This window comes from Aethalodelphis obliquidens, unplaced genomic scaffold (genome assembly GCF_003676395.1).
Source record: "Aethalodelphis obliquidens isolate GAN/ISIS:26980383/991018 unplaced genomic scaffold, ASM367639v1 scaffold79, whole genome shotgun sequence".
Taxonomy (NCBI): domain Eukaryota; kingdom Metazoa; phylum Chordata; class Mammalia; order Artiodactyla; family Delphinidae; genus Aethalodelphis; species Aethalodelphis obliquidens.
In genome coordinates, this window is record NW_020838023.1 from 1,892,491 (window position 1) to 1,913,706 (window position 21,216).

General features: G+C 38.7%; 1 protein-coding gene across 3 annotated transcripts in view; it reads right to left on the bottom strand.

The window, feature by feature from the left end:
- Window positions 1-17,449, bottom strand: part of CSMD3 (CUB and Sushi multiple domains 3) — a 1,084,122-nt gene extending 1,066,673 nt beyond the window's left edge. For all 3 annotated transcript variants that reach the window (XM_027092553.1, XM_027092552.1, XM_027092550.1), the window contains exon 1: window positions 17,272-17,449. In XM_027092553.1, the coding sequence (XP_026948354.1) occupies window positions 17,272-17,449 (178 nt within the window). The remainder of the gene's footprint in view (window positions 1-17,271) is intronic.
- Between the last annotated feature and the right edge of the window lie 3,767 nt (window positions 17,450-21,216).

Sequence of the window (21,216 nt, forward strand, 5' to 3'; positions counted from 1 at the left end):
GATTTCGGTGATACCACCAAATCCTCTGTGTTGCTCATTCTTTTCTGACCTGTGCCCTAGATCAAATAACTGCTCCTTCTTCTTTAAAACTGAAACACCCTTATTAGTAAAGAAAATATATTTCTTGAACTCAATGAATAAAAATATATATCATTACAATTATTAATTACGGGTTATGATGAGATTCTTGTAAAGCTGTATACTTCAGTAAGCGTTTAGTTTGTGAGAATGAATCAGCTAATCTAGCTTTTCTCAAAATTAGGACTCAATGCTTCTGAAATACATAAAGCCTAAACCTAATCTTTCATTCCTTGTGCTTATAGACTTTATAGCATTCTAGACCAAAAGAAATACTAGCCCCATATTTCCAAATTAACCATATTAATTTAATATGACAGATGACATGGAGTTGTTGAACTAATCGTTCATTGGCAACACATATATGGTACCAGAAGCTTCAGAGTAAGATCCTTTCAGTGTATTATGCCAGTCTTAGAATGGAAAAATCTTCTTAAAATTGTAACAACTGCAAAATTTTCTTAGCGGTAAGTAATAGTTAAGACTATGGACTTTAGAAGCTAGAATATATGGGCTGAAATCCTGTTTCTACCATTTACTAGCTGTGGACCCAGGTAACTTATTTAATCTCTGTGCTCCAGCTTCCTTATTTATAAAACGGCAAGATAATACATACATCACGATTTTGCTATTATGATTAAATAAGCTTATAGAAGTAAACCATGTATTTGGTGTTATTATTGCTATTATATATGAGAGGAGACATCATTTGGCGCAAATTATTGTCAATCTCTACAATTTTCATTAGCCAGACCAGCTAAAGAAACACAACAGTTAGCCATATTGATCCTTATACTAGCATAAATTCAGGCATTAAAATATTATCACAGTATTCATAGATGAGATGGTTTTATTTCTCAGGGAATCTTGTGTCTGCAATTTTGCTTTGTTTTCACTAGATGGAACTACTAATAGTTGAACTGGGTAGATGTAGAGAGTCAAGAACTTGAGAAAGCTAAATTAATGGAATTTTTCCAAGAACAGGAACCTGTAGGCAGTTTCCTTTTTATAAAATAACATAAACCCTTTACTTGAAACTGTTAATCTGTGGTTCATCTGGACTTTCTTGCTATTTTATAAATTGAAACACTCAAGCTCAAGGTGAAACCAGTTAATGATGAAAGACCATATGTTAACCTCCATAATTAAAAGCATGCACTAGGAGGGGAAATCAGTCTTTCTAATAGAAATCAGTGCTTTCCTATTTGTATTTTTTCACCTGATTCTACTTAAAACTACATTATAAAAGTATTTCATAATAGCATCTCCTTACCCACCTGACCTTCTTTCCTCACATTGATGTACTGTCTTACCAAACATTTTTGCCTGACACAAATTATCGTATTTAATCTTCACCCCAACCTAGGAGATAACTTTACAGGTAAAAAATAAAAACATAGAGATATTAATTATCTTGCAAATTCAGGGAATCTGAAGTAAAGCCTACATGCCTAGCCAGTTTATTTCTCACATATGCACATCATCACACACTTGGGGACCAGAGAAATCACAAATGGAAGGGAAGAAATAGCAAAACCTATTGGATTATATAAATTACAAGACATGATAAATTAACCACTTCTGTATAAATCATCCATATCTACCTTGATGTTATATTTATTCAATTACTATCAAATTTTGGTTTAATTACAAAATGGATCTTTGGCTGGCTTTAGATTTGCAAATTAAGTTCTAATTCTACTGAATTATATAGCATTACATAGCAAGATCAGCAACTTAAAAATACAATTTGAAATATTGGTTTGAAAGGTATGTAACCCTCTTTTAACTGATGTCATTTCTTTTGTAAGATGAACAAAATCTAAAATGATTTTTTTTTTTTTTTTGCGACGTGGGCCTCTCACTGTTGTGGCCTCTCCCGTTGCAGAGCACAGGCTCTGGACACGCAGGATCAGCGGCCATGGCTCACAGGCCTAGCTGCTCTGCGGCATGTGGGATTTTCCCAGACCGGGGCACGAACCCATGTCCCCTGCATCGTCAGGCGGACTCTCAACCACTGCGCCACCAGGGAAGCCCTGATTATATTTCTATTAGAGCCTATTTTAAAATTATTCCATTTAATGTTATACCTCAACAGAAATTGACAGCATTCTATACAAATTATTTTTAAAAGCACACTGGTTCTAAAGTCTCCTATGATGGAAAAATCTTCCATTGTACTATTCTTAATAGTGCAAATTGTTCTCATCTGCTGTGTAAAAGAAGTTTAAGTATTTAAAATCTGTAGTTGCATAGTCAATTAAGCTTTGCTGTGCATCTGCTCTGTTCTACGTCTGATGGGAAACTTTCAGAATAGTAAGATTAACACAGATGCCATGCTCCCAAAACTTATGAAATGGCAAATATTTAAATTAGCATAATTTAGATTTTAAAAGATTTAATTAAAAAGATTTAATTTCAGATTTAAAAAGGAGCTAAGTCTATCTATCACTCAAGGTTGAGGTGCTTGCATGAGAGACACTCACGGTTCATAGCAGTGGACAATGAAAACGTTTCTTTTTTGTGTGCTGAAGATGAGAAAAGAAATGAAGAATCAGAAAAAATAATAACATATCTAACTGAGGGAAGTGTTTTTACATGTACTTTAGAGAAAAATAACTATCATAAAAATTGCAATAACAACATAGGAGGCAGAATTCATAAGTTGTGAATATTTGTGCTTAAATATACAATTCATAAAAATGCATATAGTTCTTATTTTACTTGTTTATTCGCTGTCAACAAAATTTTATTGACTGCATTTGGGGTTTAAGAAATACTTGAAGTGCATGTAACAGTGTTGTTTCTTTGATCAAAACACCCTTCTCAGAACTTGCTGCATAGGCAAAGATCACTTGTTCCAAACCCTGAGCCAATCTAATTGTATCCATTTTCATGGTTTTCATGAAGTCTAGCTGTACATCTTACAGGTGGCTTCTCTGAGATTCTCTTGTGTACTAACAATAAACAAGCCAGCTTGAGAACCTCTCCACTGCATTTTACTTTACAAGACTGTATACAGAATGTGAATTGTCAATAATAGTTTGAAAGAAACAGAGTTGGAACTTGAGAAGGAAAAACCAAATGAATGGAAAGGCAGTGAAGATTTATTTGTTTGTTTGTATAATATAGTTTTGAGAAATGTAAAGGGACCATATCCTTCTTTGTTAAGATAAAGAAGGGAAGGATCTTAGAGGTGGGGTTCGAGATGTTGATGGAACCAAGTCAGCAGATCCTGCAAATTATCTCCCATTTATTAGTTTGGGATTTCAATAAATGGAGCTAAATGGAGAGTGTATTGTGGAGAGTGTTGGAAATTTACTGTGGTGTACATAGAAATTCCTTCCTTTAGTTGTACCAAGTTGAGTAAAACAATTCATGTTACCCAAAGCTCTTTCATCTCAAGCTTCTAAATTTACTTTTTTTTTTTTTTTGCTAAAGTCATCAGAGAGGACAAGATAGCAATTTACACAGACAATGGACATGTTTGGTTTTATCTTACATTAATAGTTGAGATTTTAGAGCTTAGAAAAACTCGTTAATATTTGTTGTATTAATAAATATCAAATCTGGTTTCTTACACATTAAATCATTAGATCACAAAGAAGTGAGTTTCATGGAATGTGGAAAGGGATAGGGAGATGGCAATCATGAAGTAGCATGTTGGTGCAAACATTAAAATAATGTGAAACATCAAAGTAATCAACGTGAGGGGAATAAAGAAAATGTAAAATACAGGATAAAATTTGGTGAAGGTCTTAACCTTGTAAAGATAGATCATTCTACTTAACTCCTGTCTAGCAAAATTGGCATTGATCCAATGCCAGCATTTCGTCAAATGCCAGGATTTCAGTATAATCATTCATCGATCCTTCTATTGCTCTTTAAATCACAGATTAAAACAAAACAGAGAACAACAAAACATAATCTACTTACTGAAACACTGTTTTCCCAACATACATAAGTCTCCAATAATGATGAAAAAATTAGAAATAAAAAAATTATGACAGAAGCAGTTATATTTAGTTATTTATTTTACCCTTTGCATGTGTTGACCTTGATAAGTTAGTTCAAGGTTTATTTCATGTGAATCACTAAATGAAGGGGTAGAGATTTAAATTTAAATTTAAATGGTTTAAAAGCCAATGAGGAGTTCTGAGGCAGAAACAAACATGTAAAAAAGAATGGGTAAGAAGCACAATTTGCTGATTACAAACTATTATAAAACTGTACAAACACTGTTATAGAAATACATGTGAGATCTTCATTAATACTGGATAAACTAGTTAATATCAGTTCGCTGAACAGATGGGAGTCAATAAACATTTTAATTGAAAATTACAAGAGAAAATTACATTAGATTAAATCATAAAATGATGACTTTCACTGGAAAGTTTCAAACAATGTCTGTAGGATGTTAATACTTACCTGTGAGAGGATAAAGATTTAATATCTAGAATATGTAAATAAAGATGTAATAAACTATATTGATATTTCATGATAAAAGAATCACATCGAAGAACTAAACAATTTCACAATTTTCTTTGGTATTATGTTCACAGAAACCCTCCTTCAAAATGAAGACTGTCTTCTTTTAGGATAGTGACTAGATTTTCATCTCTATATTGTCAAAGACTAGGCAAGGGCATGACAAACACTGGCCCTCAATAAATGGTTGATGGCTGAAGGAATGTGTGGATGAGTCTCAGAACTGGTACATAAGCCACTGGTTCTTTCTGTGGAAATAAAACCTACTGACGACTGTATCTTTCACAACTTCTAACTTAAATTGTATCAATATAATAATATTCAATTAAAAATAATACTGTTCTAATAAAAGGTGTAATAAACCAAACGACTTAACAAAAAGAAAATGATAGAAACAAATATTTACATGAACTAGCACAAGATGTAACTTAATATGTCTAACATCTTCCAATTTCTCTTGAGGCCTTTGAGAATTTTACTTTTGAAAGAATGACATAATTAGAATGTACTCTTTCTAAGATAGGTAGATTGCAATAATCTATGCAATGACAGGTAAAAAGTAGTGAGCTTCAAAATATTGAAAAATGGCTGATTCCTAAGGACTTACACATTGGTAATATTTAAAAATTAAGTTCAAAATGTCATTTCTGATTTTAATCTATTAATATATTAATGAACACTGACAGACTAACACAGATATTAAAGATTTCCTAGCACTTTGCTAGAAAATTGATTTTAAGACTTTCTGTTTGACCTCCTTTAAAAAGGTTTAACAGGTAAAAGAGCGCTCAAGTACTAGTAGAATTCAGGGATGAAATTTTTTCTTTTTAAGCCATGAAAAGAACATTGAACATGAATTCAGTGCAGGTAATCAGGGGCCTGTCAGCATTTCTATTGCAAACTTCATTTAAGAGGGTTTATCATCTCTAACATCTTATACACTATTAAGCCAGAAGTTGGCACACAAATTAGCAGCCTGGATGCAAATTTGTTAGCACAAAACATTTGAATCAGTTCAGCTGTTTTGATTTAGACATCAGCCAAGAAACCTTAACTTAGTGTTTCTCCATATATGTGAACACTGAGTAAATATTTTGTCTAGTTTACATAGTTCAGTCAGTTAGAGCACAGATCCAATAAATTCAAGGTACTGTGTTTCATCTCCAGGAGATTCATTTGTGTTTATTCTGCGTGTTCTCCTAACTTTGATCTGTTGTCTTGTAAATGCAGCTTTTAGCAACACGGAGCTCAATATTAGAACATACAGATAGATTGGCATAAATTCATTACCAACATTTGGGGGAAATTCAAGTTACACCTCCACTAACAATCAGAAAAGTCATATCTGTATATAAAAATATAGTTTAAACATTGAAACAAAACCATTCCTAAAAATTACAAATTATCTGATGTTAAAGTCTTTTAACAGTATCTTATTGTGCTTTAATAGAATAACAATGAAATAGACCAATTTTCACTTCTCTATATTAAAATACTCATAATAAAATCAGCTTAAAATTATATTTTTCATTGATTCAGTTAATAAACCCCAGGTACCATTATATGGTATTCTAAGAGAAAATGAAATTAAAAACATTTTTTCTTCTTAGATTTCATATATATGTGTTAGCATATGGTATTTGTTTTTCTCTTTCTGACTTACTTCACTCTGTATGACAGACTCTAGGTCCATCCACCTCACTACAAATAACTCAATTTTGTATATATATGGAATCTAAAAAAAAAAAAAAAATGGTCATGAAGAACCTAGGGGCAAGACGGGAATAAAGACGTAGACCTACTAGAGAATGGACTTGAGGACATGGGGAGGAGGAAGGGTAAACTGGGACAAAGCGAGAGAGTGGCATGGACATATATACACTACCAAATGTAAAATAGATAGCTAGTGGGAAGCAGCCGCGTAGCACAGGGAGATCAGCTGGGTGCTTTGTGACCGCCTGGAGGGGTGGGATAGGGAGGGTGGGAGGGAGACACAAGATAGCTGATTCACTTTGTTATAAAGCAGAAACTAACACACCATTGTAAAGCAATTATACTCCAATAAAGATGTTAAAAAAAACCATTTTTTCTTCGTATTTCTTTCAAATCAAACAACACGCAGAGTGTGAACAAACACACAAAAAATAGATATTTGAGAAATTACAATAATATCAAACAGTGAAACACAGCTGATAATTTTATTAAGTAGCTGTGAATGAATAAAGAGGCTAATGGGAACGTGAACAAGCTCGAGAAAAATGCATTTTAATTATCAATCTGTTTCCCCTTCCCTTCACCAAAATCATGCAAACAAAACATCAAGTCAGTTTATGATTTAAAATTTCAATAGACTAAAGTGAATTATTACAATTGGATCAATTTTAAAATGGAGAAGTGGGCTAACAGTCAATTTTCAACATTAAATAAAATTCTGGAATGTATAATTGTAGTAAATAGACTTGGAGACAGATTGCGGTTGTAATTTATCCCTAAATTTTGGCAACTTTGGAGAAATCTATACCTAACTGTTGTAAGATGCAAAACTATTCAAAATAACGATGTCCCATAACAGTGTCCAATGTAATACGTACCAGGCTATGAATAATACATCTGAGGGCATTGTTAGGATATCCAAGATTTAACATTTAAAATATAGGTTAAAATGACATCTCTAAAAATATACCCACAAACAAAATTTTAATAATGTAAGTAGAAAAAAGGTAAGTACGTATTTATATTGAGACAGTCTAAAGTTCAGAAAGGACTTAGGTACAACAGTGCTTTTGTTGCATATGAAAATACATTTTATCACCTTCAAAGGAAAATGTGATGCTAATTTTGAGTGCTTAAGTATAATTTAATATGTGTATTTTTTCTTTTTTGGACAATGATGTATATTTCAATGCCCCCATTTAACTTTTAGTTAATTTTTAGATTGCTTGTTAAGTTTCTCATTTACCAATATTATTACCCTCATGTATCTGTGTCTCTTGACACAATCGCTTCAGGAAGTATTGTTTTGAGCCTGGTCAGGTTTTGGGCACAGGCACAGTAGTCTCTCCTCTCAAGGTGCTTTACTCCCATAAACCAGTTAGGACTAAATAAAAAAGCTCATAAGGCAGTACCCAGTAAAAAAAAACATGTACTGGACAGAGAATTGAAAGACTATTTCACACTCCCTTGTTTGGCAAGTCTCTTCACTTCTCTGAACTTTCTCCTCTGTATGTGAAAATGTACACCTATACCTGTGCTTTTAACTAGGATGCAGTTATGGGAAGAAGTAGAGCAAGTGGTTGAAGCTTGGGTATGAATGTTTTTTTTCTAAAGCACTTTGCCTTGAACCCACAAATAAATCTAATGCACATTCCCTGTTAGACACTAGACAAATAAGTCATAAGAGTTTTCCCATCGTTAAAACTCTATAGAACTGAATGGAAGAGTAGGTACCAAATGGAATAAATTTATTTGCCATAGCTTATGACACAACTGGTAAATAGTTTTATGCCCACATATTATTTTATATGTGAAGTCCATAACTCATTTACTTTCATAAATTTTTAAATTTTACTCAGGAGCACTGGGTTAGAATTTAAGGGTTATATGTTTTGATTTGTATTTTTCTTTTTTGTCCTTAATGCACTAAATAGTTTTATATCTTATACTGACATATTTAACTTTGTATTATTGTGCATTTACTTCACTTACTGTTGCTTATAAAACTGGAAAATAGCTTTCACATCCATCTTACAGAATAATTTAGAGAATAAAGTTAGGCAAGTTAAGTAAAAGATGTTGAAAATTACAAAACTGAGAAGTTATGTATTACTGTAACTGTGATATATATATATATATATAAAACATGATGTATTTATATATAATATGTGATATATATATATATAACATGGATATTAATTTTAGGCTTTCTTTTAAATTAAATTCTCAAGATTTCAGTTTTTCTCTTAAAAGTGAAGAGGTTTAATTAGTAACTTGGTCATTTTTAGTTTTTGTTTTGTTTTGTTTTTTGTTTTTTGTTTTTTTTGCGGTACACGGGCCTCTCACTGTTGTGGCCTCTCCCTTTGCGGAGCACAGGCTCCAGACGCGCAGGCTCAGTGGCCATGGCTCACGGGCCTAGCCGCTCCATGGCATGTGGGATCTTCCCGGACCGGGGCACGAGCCCGTGTCCCCTGCATCGGCAGGCGGACTCTCAACCACTGCGCCACCAGGGAAACCCCGTCATTTTTAGTTTTAACTTTTAATGAGCCTATGAACTTAAAAATCTATTATCATTTCAGATTTCATTCAACCACTAGCTAACCAACGATCCTGGAAAGTCATTGCACCTATCTGACCCCAGGAAATGTGGATGATTTATAAATGGAGATGATAATCTGTACATAGGAGATAACAGCTATCTCACAAGATGCTTGTTAGGATTCAAAACAGGAAAATGAGAGAGAGAACCACTTTTGAGATGTGGATGACACACTCTATATAAAGGGCTTAGCACAGAGCTTCCTGCTGCTCATATTTTATGCAGTAAATACACATGCCTACTTTGGTACCATTTCCCCAAACATAATAATGTCTTATATCCTATCTATATATGAAGCACCTCTGAGTATTCTGGAGTCAACCTGATGAACTTGTATAAGGGAAAACTATAGCATAGTTGTTGTTTTTTTCAGTTAAAATTGAATAAACCCTCTTCTATGAGTCTATTTCCCTTTATAAATTTCCTTTCAAAATGGTATGCAACCCTATTTTTTAAGTTGTCATAGTTAAAAAAAAACCTTGCCATTACTTTAAATTATGTAATCATAAATATTCCTTTAAAACTTGCTAACATAAAGCAAAGGAAGGAAGAAGGACTTTATAATTTTGAATGTTACAAACTCAGCTTTTAAGAGAATCACTCATTACTTTTTATGTATTTCAGTCCCTTTCTGAACATTTAGATACTTCAAATTTAGCAACATTCATTATTTTGGAAATTTTACTCCCATATCTTGAAGAGACTTTAGAAATACTTCACATGTCACTAAAATTTAAGATAACCCCTTCACATTATTGATTGTTCTTACACTATTAATATTTATAAAATATATTATTACTTCTATGGGAGTTTTGCATGATACCATCATTTATATAGATCATGTGAGAGAAATGTGCAAATGTAAATACAGATGAGAGAGAATGCATAAATCTCAATATAATGTGAATATATTAAAAACATGAATAAAGTAAATTAGGAACAGATTTTCTAGATTTAAAAGCCTTTAAATAAACTGTGCCCAGATTATGAGAAGAAATAAATAAGAATTTGATTAAGTAATAGCCCTCTAAGTTCTTTATGAGAGATTAAAAAACTCAGTACACTGATTTTATTTTTATAGGTTTGTAATGTCAAAAATAGACTTTATTGAATATATGATTAGTTATTTATTTGATGTGCATATTATAATAGTCTTAGAAAATATTTTCATTCCACAATTGTTTGTTTGTTTTTTTGTCTTTTACCAAATGGGTAGTTAACATTAAAATTTACCACAAAACATATAGTCACTAATATTTTTACATAGTACTAATTGGTATATGGTACTCAGATATTAACTTTTGTGATTATCTTCATTGATGCCATCTGAGAAAACTCTGTAGTAAAATTGATAAGGTACAGTAGAAAGAGAGTTGAACAGGAACTTGAAGACCCAATGATCTAGTCTCAGTTCTGGAGCTAATTATCTTTGTAACCTAGTAAAAAAATCTCTTATCTTTTCTAGGCATGTGCATTTTACTGTATAAAATATGAGCAGTGAACTAGCTGGTACGTAAGAATTCTTCCAGCCCCGGAAATACCATGGATTTGTGACAAGATGAATTAACAAATTCATGTAAGTACATTAATCAATCAATATTAAAATAAATCAGTATTGGTATGCAATGGATAAAATTAGCCCAGGAGTAGGAGTAACATATTTAAGCTATGGGTCTGCTCCTGATTCATAGAGCCAGCACCCAAAGTAACTGTGTAAAGGTGATAAGAAGAAATTTCAAGAGTGTTTCTCTAATGTATAATAGCCTAGGAACTTAGCCAAAGTGAAATAATAGTGAGAAGATGCTACATTTTTAATTTACTGCTGTGGACAAGTTAGGACTGGTAGTGTTAGGGATGAAATGTGTGGGAGTTCATACTAGCTTTGTGCATGGAAGTGTATTTTAATAATACTGATGATAGCTACTAGTGTCAGGCACTATATATGTTACATATATAATCTTCCTACTGAAATTCTAGTTTCCTTTTTAATAGATAATGAAACTGAAGCTTAGGAAAATTGAGTTGCTAGTACAGAGATAGTTGCTGGCAGAATCATTATTTGACTTCAGGTCTTGATGGCTCCAGAGCCCTTGCTCTTTCTACTTTACTGTAGTGCTTCTCAAATTTTAGATCACATCAGAATTACCTGGATGACTTGTTAAAAACACCTATGTCAGTGCCAACTACCAGGGTATCTGTGTCAATAGGCCTGGGGTAGGGACCTGAGAATTCACATTTCTAACAAGTTTCCAAAGGATGCTGATGCTGCTTGTTTAGGAACACTTTGAAATCACTGCAGTGCAAACATTTATGAGCAAATAGAATGATATTGTGATATCTAAAGGCACCTGATTACCACAGATATACTTGTGAATCAGGTACAAGGTATATGATGCATATGCTAATCTTATAAATTTTGACTTTTTAGAGATTTCAAAGTGGGTTGCAGGGCGACAGGCTGTGATGATATAAAAAGTATTAATCCTTAAGAATCCTCAACTAGCACCAAGCAATAGCATAGCAAAAGGTGTGATGGCATGAAATGCATTTGATAGCTGCAAGATTGGAGGCTTGAGAAAAAGAAAGATGATCACCAGCGCTGAGACCATGAATACTGGAAGGTATTCAATAAATTGAATTTTCTCAGTGACATTCCTGTAAAAGTGATATTCCGGATGAGAATGAGAGCCTTACGAGGGGTCTAATTCAGAGAAATTCCTGTAGACATGGAGATTGATCTCCCTGGAAAGTACCATGAATCACCCCACCTGCTCACTTTGAGAAAGAAAAGATGAATTGGTAATGACAGTATCTGTTCTATCATCCTTACCAGACCTCATCCAAAATCCAAAGTAGAACTGTCACTGTATCTATAAACTACACACCCCTTTGGATTATGAGTAAGGGGAATGGAAAAAAAGAGAAAGAGAAGCTGTGTTTTAATGTATATATAGATAAAATAAAATGGCCTTAAGTTTTATTGGCCTCTCAGGCGTTTTCCCCTAATCTTTTCGTTAGCAGACATTTTACTTTTAATTTCTCCAACGCTGGAATTCAAAGTACAAGATGGCATATTTTGTCAAATAGTCATGTTACCTGAAGTAACAGGTTCCTCACCAGACATGTTGCTTGGTGCTTCAAAGTTATTTCTCAAACTGGACAAAACATTGCAGGTATTTAATATCCTGAAGCCCTTTCTGGAAACCCTGATATTAAGTAGAAGAAAGTAAAACTTTTGGAACACAAGGAGAAGTATATTTGGAGTATATTTGGAACTTAAGTTTAGTTGCTTTTGCTTATTTGTATTTGAGATTAGGCAAGTATTTTAGCATTAGAGGGTTTTTTTCCTATATGCATACAAGGGCATTATTAATTGCTACCTTTCTTAATTTTTGTTTTATCAGATCTCACTTTTGATAAAGTTTTACTATATTTAGAGCCCTGTACGGATGCCATTTGCTACTGCTTTATTTTAATATTTCACTGTTTCCATAGACACCAAACTGTGTGTTCAGGGAAAAGGCATGTGTACCCCAAATCTATTCAGCTAGAGCATAAATAGTAATGCTAATTAATATCGTGAACAGTAATAACTACCGCAACTAAATCTATGCCCCTGGAGTACTTAATCTATGGAGTAATTCTACCCCTTTTCTCCTTGAAGGATCTCAAAGGCTCTGGCATCAGGTTTTCAAAACCTGAAACCTACTCCTTAATTATTTCTGCTCACACACTCACTCTTCCTACATGGACTTGATGCAGCCCTCACATCCTTCCCAAACCCCTCAACACCAAAAGATTCGGGAAATTTGATGCTGCACAGTGACATTTCCAAACGATTTCAACAGGGTAACTGTGCAGTGGAAGTTCAGCTCAGGGCTATTGAAGCCTTTTGAGGGCAGTAAATTGGGTTGGCTTACCAACTCGGTGGTGCAAAGCCTCCCCAAAGGCGCCGTGTTCAAGGAGAAGGGAATCCGCCTGCTGCCTGAGTCTATCTTTCTTTCTTTGGTCGTCCTGCTGCTTGTTCTTTCTGCATTGCGCTACCGTCCCCGTGCCTGTCCCTCTTTCAGCCCTCAGCTGGCCTCTCCAGCAGGTCTGGGAGAGGACCACTTGACACCCGGGATGACCCTGTACTCTTTCATTTCTTCTGCCCTTTCCCCTAGGGTCCAACGAAGCCCTTGCGGCGCTCCAATATTTGGACTGCCCCCTGCTTGCTTTCCTCCCAGCGGCAGAGGAGGGCTGGGGATGAAGGGCATGGTAGAGGAGCATCAGTCTCCATGACTCATTCCCCAGTGAGTTTTTCGAACTCCCGGAGAGCCTGTTGTTTCAGTGAGGGCAGCGCTGAGGTCAGCATGGGGAGAGGGAGCTTTCTCGGCGCCTGCACCAGATCGCGCGACAGCAGTGGTTGCAGCACCACCGACTCCGGGAACAGAAATATACTGTTTGCTACCCACCGTCCGTTTCCGCCTCGGACACCCACCCACACCCACCCTCGAGGCCTCCCGAAGGATCCTCCGTGTTGATCCGCGTGTACCTCCTCCTCCCAGCCACACACACACACACACACACACACACACAGACACACACACACACACACACACACACACACACACCCTCACAATCTCGGCAAAGGCCAAGTCAGGCATCCAGTTTCAACCTCAGGTGGTCCATGAATATTTCAGGTAGTCTGGTCTTCTAGAAGCAAATGAAGTATCCCCGGAGGAAACAGATGGAAGGGAGGGATTCCTGTCCATACTGCAGCAGGACAGGGACACCTGAGGTTACCTCTAAGCAGCTGACTCAGTCCTGTTAACCTCAAGGGAGGGTTTTGATAGTGGCCTTGGCAGTGGGTGGCTTTTTGTTTGCTGTTGTTACTGGTTTGTAAAGACGTTAACCCAACACACCCACCTTTCAAAAGGTCCCTCAAGACACGACAGAAATTTTCCTAACGTTACTGACAGGGCAGACTGTCGCCCTGAGGTCAGGGGAGTGAGGGTTATCAGCCCCTAGCACAAGCGCGGGGCTGAAACCTGCGGCGCGGTCACACTGGGGCGGGCAAAAGGTGCTAATGAGCGCTGCTGGCAGCTCTCCCCCTGCGTGGACACTGCGACCCTTTCCAGTGCTAATTAACTGCGGGAGAAGGTGCGAGCTCCGCTCTTCCAGAAGAGCTCTGTGGCGGGAGTAATATCTCCTTGGAGTCCCAGAGCACGCGGAAACGTGGATCCTTCTCGAAGTCCGGGGTCCAGAGAGAAGCCTTGAAATCACGCTCTAGTACACGGTGGGGGACGCGGCCCACTAGTTCTCACTTGCTGTCCACCGAGGTTAGTGCTTTCTGTACCTTTCCTGCAAGATGTGTGTGCTCCCCCAGGAACTCCCTAGAAGGAGCGTGGGGAAGCACACAGCGGGTGTCTGTTTACGTGGGCGGGACGTTTAAGCACAACTTGGAGATTCACAGTTTCTATGTGATTGAAACCTAAAACAGACACGCTGCAGCTGCAGACTGCATTTCAGAAACCTCTGCTTTCGTGTGTGTGTGTGTGTGTGTGTGTGTGTGTGTGTGTTTCAGCCTGAAATAGGCATGCATCAAGTCCAAGCTGCCCCCGCCCCCCCTCCACAGCCCAATTTGGTGCCCTCCATGGCCTTTTATTTCAGATGGCGACAGGAGAGAGAATGCCCAGAAAGGGTTGCCTCTCTCTTCAACCCCACTCGAGCGATTCAGGCCTACTACTGAAGGCCACTTTGTCTTCTACTCTGAGGCGTTTTCTCGCACTGAGCCTCTTTGTCATTGCTGTTGCAGGCAGAGGTGAGATAGTGGAGGGATGAAAAGTGTGGACAGAAAGTGGAATTCTCCTGGCAGGAGCTGTTCACCTGGAAAAGCACGCGCCTGCGCCTCGGACTTCCTGAACCCTAGCACTAGCCTAGATTAGGGCCTGCAAAGCTCTTAGAAGGATTCCCCATCCGGAGCTTCCCCGTGGGCCTGGAAGACCAGAAGAAAAAAAGCGTGGAAGACAAAAGCAGTCGTAGACATTGGGGGAAAGAACATTTAAGCCATTGCTGCAATCTTGGTTTTCGGAAAAGCCTTGAGACTGAAGTAAAATTAAAATAAAATAAGGAGAAGGGGAAGAAGGAGAAGAAACAACTGTAAAAATTGGCACCACTGGGCGACCGGGAGCAAGTCTAAAGCATACAGCCTCTGTAGGTTTGTGTCTCAGAATTTGAGGACAGTGTTCCAAGTTGTAAAATATAGGAGATGTCCTTCAAGTGGCAGATAAGTGACAATGAAGGATCTTATTACCATTAAAAATTTTTTAATAGTCCGTAGAAAAATGATTTTGGACGGGATCAAAGCAGAGTGTGAAATACTCCTTCTTCCCAATGTCCCCGAAACTGGAATATATTCAGTGGGCCGATTATCTCAGTCCAAATTACGGGAGCTGTGAGTAGAGGAGAGGGATCTCATTTACAGTGCCATTTAAAGCAAACTAACGCGCTGTTCGTTTCTATCGGCGCGTCTTATCTAAACTATACGGTAGGTACGGGCAGCCGGGCTGTAATTGTGAGCAGCGCGGCTCAGTGTTTGTCAGGCTGGCGTGCTCGCCCAGCTTCGGAGACTCCCTCTCCCTATCTGCCCCTCGAATGTGTTTTGACTCAACAGGTATCACATGAAAACTCGCACTTAACCCCCGGTCATCTTCTAGCAGGAGCCACCTCAACATTTTTCCTGCCAGGAACTGTCGCTGGCTCCTTGCGCCTCCGTCACGCGGAGCGCGCGTCTAGCTGGCAGCCCCAGGGCCATCCATTAACCACCGACTCCCAGTGGCAGGCGAACTAAGCATAAATGCAAGGCTCCTCACACGTCGAGCCGGCGACGAAAACCCCTTCTAAGCACCCCGAGACGCATTTTGTGCGCTAGGCAGTGTAGTTACGCCGCTGAGGACAAGCGTTCTGGCTTAGAGCTGTGCTGAGGCTGGCTGGGGGGCGGGGTGTCAAGCTTTGAGGAGCAGTTTGGGATTACAAGGCAGTTGCTGCCACAGAGATCAGGGACAACTTCTTGGCATTTAAGGATGTAAATTAAAATTCGAGACATGACACCCATCCTTGGTCCTAACAGAGGGAGAGGTAACCCTTCCAGCTCCCTCCACCCAAAACATGAATTATCATTTCCACTGAATGCAAATGGACTGCCTTCTGTGGGGGGACAGCCAGCTGCAAGCTGTACAATAAACTGTTTCATAGAGACGCGGCCCGATTGCGGTTCAGAGAGGCACTCCTTTACAAAGGAAGAAGCGTCCAGTTTGTGTTGACAGCGGTGGCGCGCCTGGGCCAAAACAACCCCCCTCCCTCCCACCACCCACCCCCGACACACAGACACCCGGGATTTGAAACTAGCTTCACTAAAAACGACATCCCTCGCGTCTATGTGAGCTGCCATGACGGCATGAGTCATAAACACCGCCTGAGTATTTTTTGCAGCAATTAATGGGCAGCAGGGTGCAGGAGAAGTTTTAGAACGGAGCTGGGGATCTATTTTCTCCCGGAGGACAGCTCTCCTTCCAATGATCCTGACTGTCCCTTGCCCTCCTGCTTAGGAATAAATTTTACATCCTACCCACTCCCTCCCCTTGTCTGTTGTGCATGTGACACTCACTCTACCTGTCTGAACGCTGAGACTTGCTGGGGATTTTCTTTTTGGTCGTCAGCTAATGACTTTCCTCCTACCTTCATTCATCGCCAAAGGTAGCTCGTTAACATTTCGTGGTGTCTCAGACCGTTTAAAAGCCCCATTTTAAGCGAAACCTCTACCACAGAACCTATGGAAGCTCCTCTATCATTTACCAATGCAAAAGAGCCCACGTAGAAATAATTCACATATGCATGCACACCTTCATGTTGGTGTGAGGGATGCGTGAAAGACCCCTGTGCCCTAATGCATTTAAAATCAGCACATTCCTAACATGTCGGTAACTTTCCTACCTGAAAGGGTTAAAAAGCATTTACACGAGACTCTTTAATATAAATATTCCAGCCAAAGCATCAAACACCAGTGGTTTGACTAGAAATCAAGGTAATCTTCACCACCAAGAAAAGTCTTGCAGAGGAATTCTGCCTGGATATCCACTAGTTAGAGGGTATACGAACCAACTCACGTATTCGTTTGAGCATACTGCAAGAATATTTATTGAGCACAAGCTCAATCACTGCATTGAACGCCAAATCTGGCAAGCAAAATGCATTTCCTATCTGAGGGGGAAAAGAGAGCTGTGAATCAACTCCTTCTTCTGTATTATCATGATTATTTTTATCTGTGCAAACTGCAAAGAAGCTACCCCTCTCCGGCGACAAGTCAGCTCACCTCCATCCAAAGCAGAGGGGACCCCCGAAAGCAAGCCTACCTTTCACACAAGACACCGTCAATAAAAAGACGAGGTTCCAAAACGTAAATCCACTTTGAGTCCCCATTTTCTTCATCAGGATGAAGTCTAGGCGGCCACATTTAGCGCATTTTCTCGTGTCAGGCTCCCGGGGTTTGGATTCCTTCGCTCGGCTCTCCCCTTTGCGGATCCCTTTCATATTATTCGCGAGCTCCTAATTCCTGCTCCTAAGCCCGGCGCAGCGGAGTTGCTGCTGTTATTGGTGCGCGGTCACAGCTCGAAGTGAATGGTGTTTCTGGGATACCACAGCAACCTTGACGAGGACTCAACCATCTCTCTCCAACGGGGGCACAAAGTCTTTGCTACTCTGGATTCTGTCTTTTCTTGTGCGTTTTTACCCCTCCACCGAAATCTACCTCAATTCTAGCTCGTTATAGCAACCACCAGAAACCACTGGTGAGCCTCTTAAAGGCCAGCTCCTCTCTTTGACAAACTCCTCACAATATTTGAAATTAAGGGGTTTGATTTTTTATTCCCCCGAATAGATCAATTCTGCCTGTAAAACAGCCCAAGAAATATTATGTTACTGAGGTCTCTATTGCAGCCTATGAATATAGAAGCATGCTAAAGGAATATTTTAATCGGAGAATCTGTATTGCTTTTAGGGAAACCGTGATGATAAATGAATCGGGCTCCATCGATGGCCATGTCGTTATAATGGGACATGTGTTACTACTGTAGTTGCAGTATATTTCAGGCAGGCGTCTCACATTTATCATCCTGTGATTTAATTGAAAAAGGGAGATCACAGAGAAGAATTTATTTGTACACACGCATTTACATATTCAAGTGCCTAGATGTAAACCCACAACCGGGTTTTTTGATCTTTAGGCAAACCGATTTCATCCTTGACCAGGGCGGAGGTGAGAGGTGGGGAGGGAGTCAGTCATCTCCTCAAAGAGTTCGCCCTTTCGTTCTCGCTACCCCATTTTCAGCTGCTGTGTGCTGCAGTTAAACTATTTTATCTGTGGTAGTTATCTGGAACAGACCCACTTGTTTTAATTCTGAATCGGTCCCAAATATGTAAATGGGAGGGTTCTTTCAAAACGGAAAACCTATGTATCTATACGTTTGGACCTGTCCGCTCCAACACACCACTCAAGGGTTAACATTGTACAGAGGAAGAGTTCTTGCGCCATCTACTGGCCCTTGCTAAGCCTCCCGCTTCTCTTTCACATCTAAAAGGTACCCTATTTCCCTCATCCCAAGGTGTGGGGGAGCTTTGTCCGGAGACCAGCGTGTTTTGCTCTTGTATGTCAATTTTCTAATCTTTTTTTGGTTGGTCCTGGCCCAGGTCTTATAACCCACATGTTCCTTAGACTAGGCGCCTTTTTGGAGATCTGACCTTTTCGGGAATCTGATACCGTCTCAGGAGGGGGAGGACTGCAGCAATGGCTCCGCAATAGATTGCAAAAGCTTCTGTCTCCATTTGCATGCCGAAGGCTATCAGGGGGATTAGTATCTATCTATAGGGCTTGGTTAAGAGGACTGCCCAATTTGAGTTTGCAGCTTTCCACATTGCCCACAAATGATGGCCCTGTCCCGTGTACCACAGGCCAGCTTTTGTCCCTGGGCTCGATGTGGAGCTGCCAGCTCACAGGAGCAAGCCTATTGCATCTGGAGGGAGTTTTACTCTGGGAAGTGGGCACACTGCGAGCGTCAGTAGGCGTGAGTGGTGTGTGGGTTCAATCTGCAAGCATAGGAAGGGTTCTGAGCTCTCCGGGTACGTGGCATTTTGTGTGAGTCTCCCACGGAGTGTGTGTGTGTGTGTGTGTGTGTACATGGGCACTATAGTGAAGGGTAAGAGTGTGTGTTCATGGAAATGTTGAGGAGTATGATTTTCTATGTGTGGGTGTTTTCCCAAGTGTGTCCGTGAAGTATATATGCGTGTGCCTGTGTGTATGTTTGTGGGGGGTGAGGGGAGAAGAGAAAGAAGAGAAAGAGAAATTTCTTTTCCGGGTAGGGAGCATTAGCAAGAGGCTAAAGCTGTAAATGCATAACCAACCTCATTAAACTCGGAGAGGTACATTAAGGGCGGTGTGCAGGATACTGTTCCTTCCCACCAGTGCTTTCTCTTCTTGTCCGCATATGCAGATTCCAGGGAGGGGGCGACAAGCTTGGGACTAGACGGAGACTGGGAGGATCAACGGTGAAAACGTCATTAGCCTGCTCAGCCACCTTGGTGGCAGCGCTGGCAGTGATTTCAGTCAAGATGTCAGGATGTGTTGCTGCTGCTGTTGCCTTTGTTGGACCTGCAAACAGGTCCTTGGACTTGATGAGGACACTTGACAAAATCCTACTCACCACATGTGTAGAGCTTAGTCACCTCAACTGATTTCACTTTTCATTAAAAGAAAAAAATCTTGGGTGTATGTAATCTATTTGAACACATTGGTATATATCCAGACAGGAGGAATTTACACCCGAAAACTTTATTTCTCAAAAGTCAGGAATACTTTTAACAGTAATTATTGTGCAAAAATAAACTTTGACTATGGGACCATCATGACTACTACTAAGATACCAGTGTCTAAAATTTATTGTCAAACATGCTAATCCTGTAATCCAATTATCTTCCCCTAAATGAATCCTGCCTATAATTTCAATATGAAGTTGTTAAAAGATTTATCTGGTAGAACCTAATACTTTGAACAATACTATAGTTTCTAGTTTTTACAGCTCATAATAAATCACGAGCTATTTTTTACCTGCATCTTCCAGCTCCTGAGATAGGATGGGAAATCATATTTTAGAGATGTGAAAAGTTAAGGCATGGGGAAATGAAATGGTTTATCCAAGGTCGTCATCGTCGGGAACGCTAACATTTAATCCAGTACAGTCAGTGCTGGATCACACTCTTGTCTTTCATGCTAAACAGCTTCCTATTCAAGGGAGCATTCCCAGAGGTATTCCAGAAACATAATATTATCAGCCAAAATCCTGGATGAGAAATTCCTCAGTTTCTCCGGAAGGAAAACTACAGTGTCTAAATTTGGGTGGAAGAAATCATCTATCTCAGCTGATCTGTAGGAAAGCAGCACAGTTGTACATAGATTTGTTTAAGGCTGTTAGAAAAAGAAAATAAAAAATAGCTAACATAGTAGCAAACATTAAATGCTTCCTGTATGCCTGACATTGTATTATATTCACAAGGCATATCGTATTCAGTCTCTGTACAACTTGCTGGGATAAGTATTACAATTATCCTCATTTTATAGGTGAAGAAATTGATACATAAAGAAGTTAACTGTCTTGCCTTGCCTGAGGTAATATATTTAAGACGAAATATGGATCTATGGTGTCCAATTTTTGAGTCAATGTGCTTGCCCACTGTTCTTTCCTATGCTAGCTCCCAAAGATGCTTGTTTAAAATAGTCTAATAACAAAAAATATGATTTTTATAACAAATGTACCTGTATAACTATAGAAAAGCAAAGATATAAGATGATTTAAAAGTAATCACATTATATATATTATATATACATAATTTATATTTATAGGTAATGAAATTATGTATATATGTATATACACACACACACAGAAAAAACATTTTTTTTCTTTTTATACTTGTCAGTTACTAAAATTCCCCCCTCTTTTGTTCTTTTTTTTTTTAAAACTTCTTGCAGCCTATTGATCATCTCACATACAGGTCAAGGGAAATAGGGACTTGGTAAGGATCATCAAGCCCCTCACAATGATGAAGTACCCTGGAGAGTTCTTAAAAAGAGTTTAGATCAGAAAGGGACAGGTTCTTTAAACTGGAAGTACCAGATTTCCATTCCCTTTCAGTGGCCCCCTCCCAAATACTATGGAATACAATGAAGTTTGATCTTAAAACGAGACTTAGTTGGCACTTAAAAGGGAGAAAATAAGCACCTTTTCAAAAATTACTCCATTTTAAACCAG